This window comes from Chanos chanos, chromosome 3 (genome assembly GCF_902362185.1).
Source record: "Chanos chanos chromosome 3, fChaCha1.1, whole genome shotgun sequence".
NCBI classification, from domain to species: domain Eukaryota; kingdom Metazoa; phylum Chordata; class Actinopteri; order Gonorynchiformes; family Chanidae; genus Chanos; species Chanos chanos.
This window is the reverse complement of record NC_044497.1, coordinates 31457355-31472550: the sequence shown is the minus strand read 5'-3', so window position 1 is coordinate 31472550 and position 15196 is coordinate 31457355. Positions and strand designations below refer to the sequence as shown.

The following is a 15196-nucleotide window of genomic DNA, read 5'->3' as shown; positions in this document are numbered from 1 at the left end:
AAATAATCAGAATGATGCTTATCATGCCATAACAGAACCTTTAACAGGGAACTAAAGCAGTTTCCAAATATCCCCATGATTCACTGTATATGTATACACTGTCATGTGACATTACTGACATAAGATATCACCCAGGAAATGAAAGAAGACATAAGATATACCACCCAGGAAATGAAAGAAGACATAAGATATATCACCCAGGAAATGAAAGAAGACATAAGATATAATATAAAATATCACCCAGGAAATGAAAGAAGAGCTGAATCAGTTGGCAGGATAGAGTAAAGTATAGTTGTAAAATCATAAAATGTAGGGTCTAGTAATCAGGTAATCATTGTTCTGACAATATTTTGTCAGAAAGGGGCAGTCTTCAGGGACAAATCTAAAATGGACCTAGAGCAGTCACAAACTTCTATGAGTCACGGTTGCTCATTTCAAACCAGACAACAGAAGAAATAATCATCTGCTATAAAATCAATATGTCTAGACTGATAGTGTAATTTTGTGGGTGAAACTTATTCTTGTCTCTAGCTCATCATTGTCATTCTTTCCATTACCAGAGGTCCTTGACTCTTGTTGAAGCCTCTTCATGTCAAAAGTTTGGACATTGCGATAGCCTAACATTTGTATGTAATAAAAGCTTTCAATGTGTATGACATAAGCTCAACATGGAGTTGATTTGTGGGAGTTTTTAAAGAATGTTGAAGCTTTGCAAAGTCTGTGACATCTCAGACTTACTGATATCATTTGTATTTATACAACTGATGGTCCTTTTTCCAATGCAAGGTCCATTGCTCTGTCAATAAAAGCAGTGTTTTTTTGTGACAGTGATAGGGAGCCAGTGTTTGTTTGGCTGCTCTCCTGTGTGTGGTGTTATCCCAAGCTTTTATTCCACTAATGCTCCAGCCTAATGCTTTGTTATGGCCTTACTGCTGTTTCACACAGTTTCAGATGAACTCTAGAGCCAAGTTCTCCTAATTGGACCATATGAATGGGAGGGGGGGTACAGGGAGGAAAACAAAGCGATGTGTGTCCGTTAGCAATGTGCCTAGTCATTGCCTTTGTTGGTGTGAAGGGTTCCGTTTAATCCAGAAGGAGGTCCCCTTTCATATTGTGCCATGAGCCCAAAAGACATTGTCACTTTCAATAATGAAGCGATGCTCCTGATGGCTCAGAAGACAGTGCTGAAAGCCAAGATGTGGGCGGCCTTTTTGGTCAGATTGGACACACTCTGCTGGACCCATCCACCCACTGCTCTGTCCCTGATGGCTCTGTGTGAACTCTGTGGAGCGGATGACCTAGTCGGCCCACATGTCCGAACCCTTCCAGTCAAACTGGAGAAGCATGCCCACCTCAACAAATATTGAGTCATTTTATAGATGCAGTCTTTGGACACCAAGATGATGTACATTAACTGTGATACCTGTTCAAAAAAACAGAACATTTAGTGATATTATTTTGTTGAATTGTTCAGGTGAATTCTAATGTTTTGCTACACCAAACAGTTCTACAGTGTAATTTGATATGAAAAAAATGTTGCTTATTGTTGTAGCCTACTCTGATTGAGTCATTCATCCTATAATTTGACAACAATTACAGTTAACAGTAGGGTAATTTCAAGACTGACGAGGTAACAAATCAGATTTTTTTTTGGGGGGGGGGGGGGGGGGGGGGGTTTGTTTGTTTGTTTTTTTGTTTTTTTGGCAGTTCATTACTAAAGCACTATGCATTACTTTGTTTCTAAAAATCGACCAGCACATCCACTAGCTGTGGTTGTTCGGATGAGTTAGCTTGTGAAGCTTAGATGAGTGAGCTTGTAGATCAAGTGAATTAGCTCAGGTAAGTCAATATAGTGTCCGATCAGTGAGAGGAAATGAGATTGAGCAACAAAGGTGAGTCAGTATAGAGTTAAGGAGCTGGTCACGTCCCACAGTAGGACCTTGGTCACATGTCCTGTGTGGTTAGTGTCATGGTCATCCCCCCTCCTCAATATAAACCAAGTCATTTGTCAGCATAACTACAGCATTCCTTGTTATTCTACATGAATACACATTGTGTTGTAATGTAATGTGCACATGCTTTCAGGGGTGTTTTCTTGAGTGAACTGGCATGTCACACAGACAATAGCTTTCCCTCAACAGATCTTGGCACCTTACATTGCCTGACAAAGAAAATCAGCTGAGTCCAGGCCAAATTACAGCTACATTTACATTTTCAGCAAGTATAGATGCATGCTTGCCACTTCCACCTGAGATATTACATATGTGCTGTGAATTTACTTCACTTAGTCTACTGGCAATGCCTGGGAAACATATAACATACTTTTTCCATATATAGCTTCTTTTTTCAGCTTGAAAATTGTAAAAGAAATTAACTTCTCTGTAGGATGAATGGGTCAAACTACAATCAGACGGCTGTTATATATAGCTGACCTTTGCAATCCTGAGTAAGAGCGGGTCCTGGCTGGTTGATGATGTTTTAAAAAGGTTACGACCCTTGTTTTCATGCTGCTCCATATCTTTACATTGGCGTGTTGACACCCTGACTGTGGCCCTGTAACTGCCTTCACTGATAAGTTCTCCCTCAGAAAATAGCTTTTTAAAATTCTTGTTCTCAGGGAGGTTTCGTCTGTCGTGCTGCAGAGACAGTGTCAGATCTAGACGCCAAGTCATGTGTCACTAAGGATTATACTCTTCTTCACTGTCATGTTGTATATTAAAATGAATTAGCAATGCCTGCACAAAGCTGTTACAATACACACTTTATGACACATGACAGCAGCATGTGGAATTTAGTGAATATGTATGATGGAGGATTTTAGCTTTAAACAATTTATAAAGCTGCCCTGTGCGGAAATGTTGTGTTAGATGAATCCTTTTAAAATGCAATAAATGATTATATTTAGATTTCAGTTTGACTGTTGTAATCAAGCGATTAAGTCTTTGCTTTTTTCATATGGTTTCATATTAAACTTTACATTTTCTTCAGAAGTGATGAGATGTCTCAAATGCTGAAGCCTGCTTCTCTGACTGAATAATCCGTATGGCCCTTGTAACAATTTAGAATCCATGGTCTTTATCAATGAAAAAGAGCAATTGTGTTTGGCCAACCCTGCTCACTTTTTATGCATCTCCCCAAAACAGAGTTTCTCTTTTAACAGGTGAACTCACTGACTGTGGGATCAAAGTTTACGTCATACTCTCAAAGAAGAGTTTTTGTTTGTCATCTGTGTAATTTACTGAAAAGCCATCTAAATCCACTGAACACTTCATTTATTGAGGAGCTCCCTTGTTCCCAGGCACATTAAGGTGTTGTGTTTCTCCTGCCTGTTGTATTCAACACGATCCAGTGTCCAATCTCTCTTCAGCGACGACCTACTGTGAGGAAGACAACAACTAGTTTGTGAGGAAGAGTCCTGCTTGCCTGCCTCTTATTCTGCAGAAATATAATTTGTACCTTTACTAAGTACATTCCGAGGTTTATTCAGTTTCAGTCATCCCAGTACATGTACTAGCTGGTATGAATACAGATTAGTCATTTATTAGTCAGCTTTGGTAAAACATCTCTTAAGTGAGAATTGAATGCTTTTAATCGCGTAAATCATTGTTATAGTATGAAACTATAGGCATTCGTTTCAAGGTGAGCATTCAGTTGAATCAGTCAACTGATTTAACTTCCAGGAAATGCCCGGAGTCAAACTGAGAGAACTCTTTTTGAGTTCATGTCTTATCAATGCAGTACAATGCAGTGCTACTTCCATCCAAATGAAATGGTTGGTAATGTATTTCAGCTTGTGGTAACTGACCCCTTTCTATCCTTCGTCAGTGTCTACAACGTATTATTAAATCCTAGACTGTTGTGTCCTCAGTAAAACAATATGCTGTAAGAGCAAAATTTGAAGCTATACTGTGCTAGAGCAGCAATATCTTGCTGTGTTTGGTGCATTAACATTCCCTCGGCCATTTGTTTGTTGTTCTTTTAATCATCTCGGACAAAAAGACTTATCTGGTTTAATTAATAGGAAGTCGTGCATAATAGTTTCAAAGCCATCAAGAACATAAATGTTATAAGTAATGGCATGACCAGAAAATGTGCAGCTCTTCAGTTTTATCGAGATGCTGAAAACATTGACAACCAGTTTCTGACAAGTTAAAGAAACAGATCATTCATTTTACAAATTATGTGTTTTATGGGTTGCAAACCTGAAATTTTCTGGGGTTTACATCAAATAACTAATGTCTGTAGATTTCATTAAGCAGTTATTCTGATATTGGTTTTTTTCTTCACAGTACAAAACAAATCTCACCAAACGTCCACCCAGTCCACCCATTCTTTGACTGAGCATTTGTTTGTTTATGTTTACAGTGACTTTCAAAGAACATCGATTAAATCTTAAGGAACTAAAGTATGTAAAAATTTTTAATTGTCTTTTGTACGGCCCAAGCATGTCTCTTCCGAAACCACACAAAAGTTTATTATTCTTATTTTCGCATACAGACGTAGCGGAATCTCTCCTGCTGCGATGAACAAAGGGTAGGAATATTGTATCAATGACATCAACCACACCACTGACCCCATTACTGTAGTGCCGCACCCCTTCAGCAGTTTTCATTTCCAGCAACACTGACAAAGACTTATTAACAGTTATGAGGGCATCATTATACAGCCAGTGTTTTAAATTGCTCTTTATAACCACAGGGATAATGTCAGACCCTTTAACCCTCAATGAGGAGATCTTTGTTTGTTGAGCTACTGTGTCAGGATATTCTTTAAATCCTAACTTGTAGATGTAGTGTTGCCTTACGGTGGTTTCATTCATTCAGTCTGTAAGCTCAGATGTATGTTGCTTTGATTTGATATTTGTTACAACAAAATGTCCAAAACACCAGCTCTTCATTATGTTGTAGCAGATGGTGGACAAGACATTTGTCTGTAGGTCTTTATTGATCCTCTCTCCTCTCTGAAGTGTTTGTGTTGATCACCAGTGACTGATGCAATACCATTATAGGGTCTCCTATGCAGCAAGCCTTTGTTCTGGTTTTCATTTGTTGCCATGGTGTGCTGTGTTATGAGTTATTTAATAGCTCTCTGTAAATGGTAAGCATAGTAAATGGTTCTGGAGTTATTCCTCTGTTTTACCTCTTTTTGGAATATACTATTATATCTTTGTGGTAATTAAGTAATAATTAACAATAATAATATTAAGAAGAAGTAATAATTCAGGATAGAATTTAAAATAACTAAACAAAAAATTCTCCGTTAAAACAGATATTAACAGTTCACGGACGAGGGTTTTGTTTAAAACAAACAAACAAAAAACAAACAAAACCCCCTCCACAAAACTTTAATTAATAATGATTACAAGTACATATTAAAATTTTTTTCTATTAATTTGCATTGCACTTTATCTAAATTTCAACGCTGGATTTGAAGTAGGGACGCATTTGTAAGAACTGCATATTTTCCGACTTTTCTGTTCTATGTGCTGCGTCACAGGTGAGTTACGCATACTCACACAGAAACTATCAGCCCATTTGACCGCTCTTTATATTCTCATAGATACAGTACATCTTAGAGATAGTGTGAGCTACGAATAGCCGAACATTGTTCCCTGTCTAAGCACAACTTCTTTCCTCGATACACCCAATACACACCGCCACTCACGTAAACAGAATCTTTCGTCAGTGTCTGAACAGCCAATCACATTTCAAGCTGATTAAAAATATAAAGCGGCTTAAGTCCACCCATTACTCAGAAGCTACGGTGCACACGTTGACATGTTATGGACCTCAAACCAACGGACATATGTGATACGAACAATACATGTAAAATAACCATGGAAGGATAATGTGCGGATATTCTGTTTGTTATTTACGCATTTAGAACTTTTAGAGGTCTGCCATACATTGCCAACAAGTTGGCTGATTGATCTAAAAGAAAAGCATCTTTGTCAAGGCACCAGTTTTTTTTGGTCTGTATTTACGAGGTAAACCAGAAGAAAAAAGCTTCTGTCACATTTTCGTCTAAACAGTTGCGACTGACCACAATGGATTCCGACAGAAAGGTAACAACAGTATTATTCTTTTGCAAGTCAATGGCATGTGTTTTATCTGCCTCTAAGTAGCCTAACACATTCTTCACATAAAGGAACGACAATCCAACTTTATCCATCTTAATTATTTAATTCAGTCTGTTGCTTAATGAGATTCGACATACCCTACTGCTTGTGGATTTGTTTTGTCTGTTAAAGGTTTCTCCTGTTGATAAAGCTCTCACTGTATTGATCTCCTTTACTGCAATACCAATATTTGATCTCAGTCCTTTGTCCCAAGGATCTGTCTCATTGATTGAATTTAAAGGACATTGTGAGTGGCCAACAAGGTGAAAGCAGAAATAACGTTTTGTCACGCTTCCAAGTCCAAAATAGTTTCTCCTCTGTATAACTGGATACTGAAATATTTCTTCTGACACTGGACTATGACTGTGGTAAATATCATTACAGGTCTGCACTTTATATCAAGCAGTGGTGTATTGTGTGACTCTTACAGTGCTTCACTGGTCTTATTTGCATAGTTTTCCATAGACATCAGCCATCCATATCTTGTTGTGTGTCCTTAACTAAGGGTTACAGTGCATCCTAACTGAGAAGAACAGAGGCTCATTTTGGAGTAAGAGGAGGAGGGTTCAGCATTGTTAAATGATGACTAGAAAAGGTCGCACATCTTAAATGCTTCATGTTCACACTGCCGTTTGTCTTTGAAACTGACCAGTCTTCATTTGCTTGAATGGATAACAAGGCAATGTATTGTGCTGCGTTGCACCTTAAAGTCCTATGCGTGTTGTGTCTGCTTGGATTAGTCATCTGTGTACAAGTGGCCTAAGAGGTCTATACAAGGTTTAAACTTCATTCTGGCATAACACTATTTTAATCCTGTTCCTAATGTTAGCTTTACTTTTTGTTGCATGGCAAACGTTGCCAGGTAATGTTTGTGTTGCATTTCGAACCCGGATGTATAAAGATATTGTCTTTTGCATTTATGTTGTTATGGTGTGACTGTAAATCAGTGTAGACATGTATGCTTTATTAATTACCCACTGACTCCTCAAAACAGACTGCTTGTCTTTTTATGTCTAACTGATTATTCTAGTATTCTGAGTGCTAAGGCACAAACTAGTTTAGTTTGCCTTCTAGAAGCGGTCTTTTTTTTTTTTCATGAGAGAAGGAGGGTGTGCAGAATGGAGAATACCCACCTGGTTTATTTCTGTGGGAAAAGTCAAGGAAAAAGTTGGCGTGGTAGATGTTAAGGATGAACACATCTGGTTAAGTACAGCCAGAGGGCCTCATAAGTTTCCTCAAACTTGTTTTAATCCTTCAGGTTTTCTCAGTGTCTGAGACCTGTGTGACCTGTCTTTTAAAAGCTAGACAGGGATTCTGCTTAAAAAGAAAATGGTATTACATCTAAAGTACATTTTTCATTATCTGTAGAGGTTAGCTAAAGCTGATATTTTATTAGGATTTAGAAATAGTTTCAGTATAATGAAACTTTTAAGAGCTGCCCTGGGGTTCCATTTGGAGAGTTGTTTGACAACTGTATTGCTTGGTTAAGCTCTAGAAGGAGCCTAACAGCTATGATTGACATTTATTGACCCTAACAGGTTTTAGTGTGAGAGAATTTTGCTTAAAGTGTTCGCCAAGCTTGGATTTCTAAAAATTGATTTCTGGAGGAAAGATACAAACTTTGCTGATTCATCTTCCCTACTTTTCAAAAGAAACATCAGAGAATGAGCAATACTTAACAGTAAGCGAAAGAAGGCAGTGAATGGCTGAGGAATTTCATTCTCTTCTGATCACATTATGTGTTTACACCACAAATACTCCTCTAAAGCTCTATACATTTTAGTTGCTTTGCTAAAAACATGTTGACTACTAGGATTAAGCAATGAAGAGGGGTTGATAATTTAAGAACGACTATAAGCAAAGTTTTTAGAAGCTCAGCGTCAAGACCTTATCACATCTCATTAATGCCATACAGTCCTCTCGTACCTATTCAGGTTGGAGCTGATTGGACAAAGCGAAGGTTGCCAAGGCCACAGTGCATCTTAAGCCCTTAAATTAGCATGACACAGCAGATGACATATCTCCAGAGCTCCACGTACACAAGCTGGCTGTGAGAGAGAATGCCTGTAAATAACATGCAGGTCTGAGAACTGTCGTGTAGCAGTCAGGAACCAGATTAAAACTCTATTAAAAGGTCCCTGATGTAACATACTCAAGTCAGGAGGGTAAGGCCACGGTTTGTTGTTAGTGAATGATATACTTTTTGTGTAGACACGTACACTGCAGTGTAAGATTGATCTCATTAGTTTGGGGTTACCTCTGAGACTACACTGATGTCATTTATCCTACTGAGCCTAAATTGGGAAGCAGTCATTTATAAATACATATTAAAGCAGTACTTTATAAATACATCATTTAACTCATTTAATGAGTGGGTGAGAAAGAAAAACAAAATAATCTGTAAGCTTCATTGATAAGTTTTTGTTGCTCGTTAAAAGAGAACAGCTTTAGCTGTGAGTGTAGAACTGTTTTGTGTTTCACCATGCCAAATAATTTTTAACAACATTTTAGGAAGAAATTTTCAAACAAAACATCAGTGAACCCCTGTCCAAACCAATCTATATTTGGAGGGTTTTCAAGCATCGGAGTTTCTGAGAGCATGTTCAAACCTCAGTATCAGGCACACCCATCCACATTCTCAGCAGTTATGATGGCTGGTCTCATAGATCCTCACAGTCAAAACACTGTCAATGAAGAACACATTACGTAAAAGCTTAGACTTTGTGTGAGTGGATTGGAGAAGGAGTGGCAGGTGGAGCTGTAGGCCCTGTGCATGTAGGTTTAGGTTCTCCCACGTTCTCCTAATTGGATTACGCTGAATGAATGGCAGGCTTCCCACATTCAGAATGGAGGAGGATCAACCGCATGTCTCTCCATGTGCAGCATAGTGTTGGCAGCAGCTTTTCTGCTAGAAAGGGTCTTTCTATCTCTTATTTTTTTTGCTGGAACTAAGACATTTCAGCTATGTGTCCTGTACCAGAGTAATTGTCTCATTGCTCTGTCATTTTACATACCCAACAATCTTTCAAGGGAATCTGCTAGACTGATATATGAAAACTATGGCTTACTAACAATGATCTGTCAGTGGAGGAAACCTTAGCAACATGGAGGCATGTGAAGCATTTGATGAATATCGCAAACCTGAATTTCGCATACAATGTCAGTGTCATACTAACATCACACACACTCTCCTTATACATGTATTTTGTGTTGTTTTCTCTGTGTTGCATAGTAACCACACTTTTCTTTATTCTGTGTAGTACAGCAGAATGAGAGCTAGTTTCATTAATTATCCATGAGTGTTGTGGTGTTTATCAGTACCTGTTTTCACACTTGTGTTAATCTGTGGATTATCCATTTGAATTCTGACAAGGGATTAAAGTAGACATAACCCATGCATGTTGATACGCAGTTTTTAATGTAAACCCAGATACCCAGATACAGCCTCAGTCTCTTATCTGATAATGTTTTTATCTTTAGAAAGAGAATACCTACAACTATCCTTGGGAAACTGACACTAATAGCGACTTTGGCATTGATAATGACATTAACTCAAACAGTGGAGACAACGGCATTTTCCCTTCAGGGTTATTAATTCTCCAGGACACTCCAGGCCACAAACTGAAAAGGTGTGTTTCTCTTCCCAAACAGCAAGTGACATTCCAGCTGATGATGGCGGTTGGTGCCGCTGTGATTGGCTCCGTGCAGTTTGGCTACAACACTGGAGTCATTAATGCACCCCAGAAGGTAAGTATAAATGTACATAGCATTCATTTATATATATAGAGGTATATACACACACTATATACACACACACACTATATACACACACACTATATATACACACACTATATATACACACACATATATATATACAGTCTTTTGGAAGTAAATGAATTAGAATTTTGAGATTGGTGACTGGAAGTCAAGCAACACTATTTGGATAAAGCTCAATAAAACAGGGGTTTCAAATAGATTATGCTTTGAAATAAATTATGACGTACTGTTATGCACAATTTCAACATGCATAAGATGTCCATACACTAGCCTCTCCTCTAACTCGTAACTCATATCAAGGATGGGTCTCTTAACTTAGTCTTAACTTCATTTTCGTCTTAACTTGGTCTTGGTCTTAACTTGATCTTAACTGCTGTGTGATTGGTGTTAAAAAGGTTTGCCTCTCTTGCGTGTGAAAAGCACTCTCTAATAATAGACGGGCATATCCTTCAAAGACCCTTTACTAGAGGTACTTATAATGCATGTTCAAGGCTTATTTTCCACCCCACAAAAGGACAAGCATATAACCTAACCCTGTTTTGGAGATGAGCCAGCTGATGCCATACACACTGAATAATAGCCTCATGTCTGAGTGCTGTCTAGGCGTTCAGTTGGGGGCTATTAGTTGATTAAAAAAAGCAGGAATATACACATAAGAATGAAAAATGCTAAAATAGTTTGAGGGTTGAGGAGTTAATATGCTTTTACCAGGAGGTCTGTAATGTTGTTTTTCTAATTGCATTGGTAAGAATGAACTAATGAGTTACCAAGTAAATGAGCGAACAGACATTCCAAGGAGAATTATCAATTATGTAATCCCTTGTGAAACCACGCGTGGAGCAAATCACATCTGGATTTAACATTCCTTGCGCTGTGTTTTTGTGTTGTATTGGTCACGTATTGTAGTTTCATTATAAATCTTTGAGGGTTCCTTTCTGTATGACTTCCAGAGGTGCAGGAGGATAAGAAGATGAGGTGAATGTGTAAATCAGAGTGATAGTGAGGACAGCCCCACGGATCTACCCCGGCAGTGTCACGCAGATTAAGATTACTGTGGTCCCAAGGTGTCTAAACCTCCACAGTTGCGATACATTGTCCAGCCATCACACTGTTATTCAGCTCCTCTGCAATTTAGTTAAAAGTACAGCTTAATGTAGCAACACAGTAGCACTGGTCAGTTGTCCATTTTTGTTGTTGTGAACAGCTTTTGAGGTTGCTTGCATTGCTTGAAAAAATTAAAAAAAAAAAAATAGCTTAACACATCCTCGACATGTTCCACGATTGAATGGAAAAATAATTGCATTACCTTGCATATACAAATACCTGTTTTCCATTGTGTGTGTATAGTAACAGTATCATTAATGCTTATTTACATATCAATCCCTTGTTAATAGGCATGTTGAAGATAAAACAAAGACAGTCCTCCAGTCTTCGGTTCTTTCAGTGATGCAAATACATTATCGTGAATTGTCAGGTTCACTCTTATAAACAAGTCAGTGTCATTCCTGCAAGTACTTGACGCAGTCAACTCAGTCAGTCAATACACAGCTAAGTTACTCTGCAGGGTACTGCTCCCCCTGCTGTCTTAAAGACTAATCCCATTCAACACTGTAAACTCTAATCTAGACATTAAATTCAACAGTGTGGTTGAATTTTATGGGTGGCTTGTTTCTGTTTTGATCAAATACATAATTCAGTTTTATGAGACACGTGGTATAGCAGGTGGTGCTTCATCATTGGCAAACATTAAGATAAAAGGAATTTTCGGACTAAACCTGTCATTTCAACTGAAGATTTTTCAAAACAGTCAATAAGATAATATTTCAAAGATTTTTGATTGTGTCTCTCTTTGATGTTTGTTTCCCCGTTGTTGATTATTCTCTCTTGTTCATTGTTCTTTAGGGTTACCATTCCAAAAACTGTTCATTGCTCTAATATGTCTTCTCACAGATCATTGAGAGCTTCTACAATGACACCTGGTATGACAGATACTCTGAATACATCCCAAAGGCTTCCCTCACCACACTCTGGTCCATCTCAGTGGCCATCTTCTCTGTGGGCGGCATTTTCGGATCTTTCTCTGTGGGACTCTTTGTCAACCGTCTGGGAAGGTAACTCTTTTCAAGGACAAGTCAAGCACTTTCCTAACTGTTCATCCTGCCTAACTCTGTGTGTGTGTGTGTGTGTGTGTGTGTGTCCTCTTATGTTTGACATCTCCCTGAACCTTGCTGGCTTTTCTCTGTTCTCTGTCCAGGAGGAACTCTATGCTCATTGCTAATATCCTGGCCTTCTTGGCGGCTGCTTTTATGGGCTTCTCCAAGATGGCTTCATCCTGGGAGATGCTGATCATTGGACGCTTTATCATAGGACTATACTCTGGCCTGTCCACAGGGTTTGTGCCAATGTATGTTGGTGAAATTGCCCCAACCTCACTACGTGGAGCTCTGGGAACTCTGCATCAGCTGGGTGTGGTTATTGGCATTCTGGTTGCACAGGTAAGGGGGTTTTGGGGTCTGAATGGTCATAGAGCAGTAAAGATTTGTCAGTGTGCATTTCCACCATTGCCCATCCTTTAAAAATATGGTTATATTAAGTGAGTTTTACAAGTCAAAATTTAAAGCATCCTTTAAAAACATGATGAAATTATGTGAGTTTTAAGTGTCAGGGTTTTAAGCATCCTTAAAAAATAGTTTAATTAAGTTTCGTTTGTCAAGGTTTAAAGCAGCTTCTGTCTCATACAGATTTTTGGCATTGAGTCCATCATGGGGACTCCCACCCTGTGGCCTTTACTTCTGGGCTTCACCTTCATCCCAGCCGTGATGCAGTGTGCCCTGCTGCCCTTCTGCCCAGAAAGCCCCCGTTATCTCCTCATCAACCAAAATGAGGAGAACAAAGCCAAGAGTGGTGAGTCAGCTGTAGACATAGCCATTTCAAGTATTTATGTCAAAATTTCATGCCCAAATGATTACCACAACATAAGACCTTCAGAATGTGTTGATACTTCACAGTCCTCTTAGAAAATCTACTATTTCGTTTTAGAGCAGTGAAAAACGCTGTATTAATAGTAATAGCATTGTGCTCTGAGTGTTGTGGAAGTCCCATGATAGTGTAGAAATGGAGTGTAGCTGATTATGAATGTGTTTTCTCCTCAGTGCTGAAGAAGCTGCGGGGCACAGATGATGTGGGTGCTGACATGCAGGAGATGAGGGAGGAGAGCAGACAGATGATGAGGGAGAAGAAAGTGACTATCCTGGAGCTCTTCCGCTCCCCACTCTATCGTCAACCTCTCCTTGTTGCTGTTATGCTGCAACTCTCCCAGCAGTTGTCAGGAATCAACGCAGTACGTCGGCACATTTCCATTGATTCTGTCAACGTTTGCGGTTTAACCTGAGACCTGGTGGTTTAACTGAGGCAATGAATCTCTTTTACACAGGACGATGACATAGTCAAGACAGAATCTCATATTGACCATGCGGACATTTATGTTCAGATGCGTATTTAGTAACTGGGCTGTGGTTTGGCCTTGTCCGGCAGGTTTTCTACTACTCCACTACGATATTTGAGAAAGCAGGAGTGTCCAAGCCTGTCTATGCCACCATAGGTGCAGGAGTTGTTAACGTGGCCTTCACAGTGGTGTCGGTAAGTTTAAGAAAAGAAGCTGCATTTCAGTGTTGTGATCTATGTTTTCATTGATCCGGTAAAATGCTCTGATCCTAGATCTGTTCTCCTAACTGCATACATAACTAGAGTCATCATGAATCTCATAGCTGTGACTGGTTTGAGGTCAGCTGAATGCGTTCTGTCTGTTTCCCTTCTGCAGCTGTTTGTGGTGGAGCGTGCGGGACGCAGATCGTTGCATCTCGTTGGTCTGATGGGAATGGCTGTGTCCGCTGTTCTTATGACCATCGCCATGGCGCTGCTGGTGTGTACATGATTTAGGATTTTATTAACTATTTGTACTTCAGTATGACAGCTGATATTTGAAACACCAAGTGTATGTACAGTCAGATGAATGTATGATTTTCTTATGACAGCAGTAAAAAAAAAAAAACTTCCCGAGAGCACGGACCTAATTGTGCCTTTTTTCCCTGCAGGATCAACTCAAATGGATGTCCTATGTCAGCATTGTGGCGATTTTCAGTTTCGTTGCATTCTTTGAGATTGGACCCGGGCCCATTCCGTGGTTCATCGTGGCCGAACTCTTCAGTCAAGGACCACGGCCGTCTGCCATCGCTGTGGCTGGTTTCTCCAACTGGTTGGCCAACTTCATTGTGGGAATGTGCTTCCAGTATGTGGAGGTATGAAGATGACCCAAAAATATATACGATTCTATGAATTTAATAAATACATACATCATAACAAGACACCAGGTTGTGCTTCAGGGCAAGGAATTTCTGTGGCGGGTTTAATGCTGTCATGAGGTAGACTTTGTTATTACTTGCTGCCTCTTCGGATGATTTATCGGTGTAATATTATTGATAGTTATATCATACACTGTATAGTAAGGGGGCCATGGTTATTGTATATTTGTGAACACTTTCTAAATTGGTTTATCAGTTGAAGAGCTGGTTTGCTTTATGTTCACGTGTTTGCTGATGATTATTTGATTGTAACCAACTCTCTGCAGCACTCACTCAGTCTCATTTTCTTTCCTCTCAGCAACTGACGGGCCCGTACGTCTTCATCATCTTCACCGTACTGCTGCTCTTCTTCTTCGTCTTCACCTACTTCAAGGTGCCAGAGACCAAGGGCCGGACTTTTGACGAGATTTCCGCAGGCTTCCGTCAGAACGCTGGGAAGTACGCCACAGATGAGGCCAATACCTTGGGGGCTGACTCCCAGCTCTAGGTCCTGCTCTCTAGTGTTCATCTCCCACTTATAAACTAACACAGTGGTTGTCCATTCATCTCTGAGGCCAGAGACCTGCTCGAGAGTAGAGATCCTGCCGCTGCCCACACAGAAACAGCTCTTTGATTAGACCAAGGAATGAAACTCGCTGAGAACGGGGACAAACGTCCACCGGGGGGCACTAATCAACAATGCCAGCAGAAAATAGAAGCCGTCTCTCCTTGGTATCTCATCTCATGCACACGTGTACACATACCAGTAATAGGTGTCTGTAATACCTGTACTTTTGTTCCATGTAGACTACATATAGAGAGTAGCACTCACTTGTGGAGTTTTTGCTCTACACACCGTTAGCTGTACTCTGACTACATGCCGCACTGTATCATGCGTCTTTTTATCTAACATCATTCAACTCTAAAATATTATTTCTGTTGTTGCTTCCCAAAGCAGTGA

The 15196-nt window shown here is 39.5% G+C and overlaps 1 protein-coding gene across 2 annotated transcripts; it reads left to right on the top strand.

The window, feature by feature from the left end:
• Positions 1-1009: 1009 nt before the first annotated feature.
• Positions 1010-14743, top strand: slc2a1a (solute carrier family 2 member 1a). Of its 2 annotated transcripts, XM_030767381.1 has the most exons (10): positions 1010-1022; positions 9774-9865; positions 11846-12006; positions 12150-12390; positions 12637-12799; positions 13048-13235; positions 13430-13534; positions 13716-13817; positions 13990-14193; positions 14555-14743. In XM_030767381.1, coding segments are annotated over exons 1-10 (1446 nt in total). In that variant the 5' UTR covers positions 1010-1021. The 2 variants fall into 2 exon arrangements, with proteins under 2 accessions (XP_030623241.1, XP_030623239.1); XM_030767379.1 differs by lacking the exon at positions 1010-1022 and having other exon boundaries at positions 9758-9865.
• The last annotated feature ends 453 nt before the right edge of the window (positions 14744-15196 follow it).

What these genes read in the sequence shown, in the direction of transcription:
- slc2a1a (XM_030767381.1), top strand. An exon ending in TGGCCTTCACAGTGGTGTCG is followed by an intron (nt 13,535 to 13,715) that starts GTAAGTTTAAGA and finishes TCCCTTCTGCAG; the next exon opens with CTGTTTGTGGTGGAGCGTGC. An exon ending in CCATCGCCATGGCGCTGCTG is followed by an intron (nt 13,818 to 13,989) that starts GTGTGTACATGA and finishes TTTTCCCTGCAG; the next exon opens with GATCAACTCAAATGGATGTC.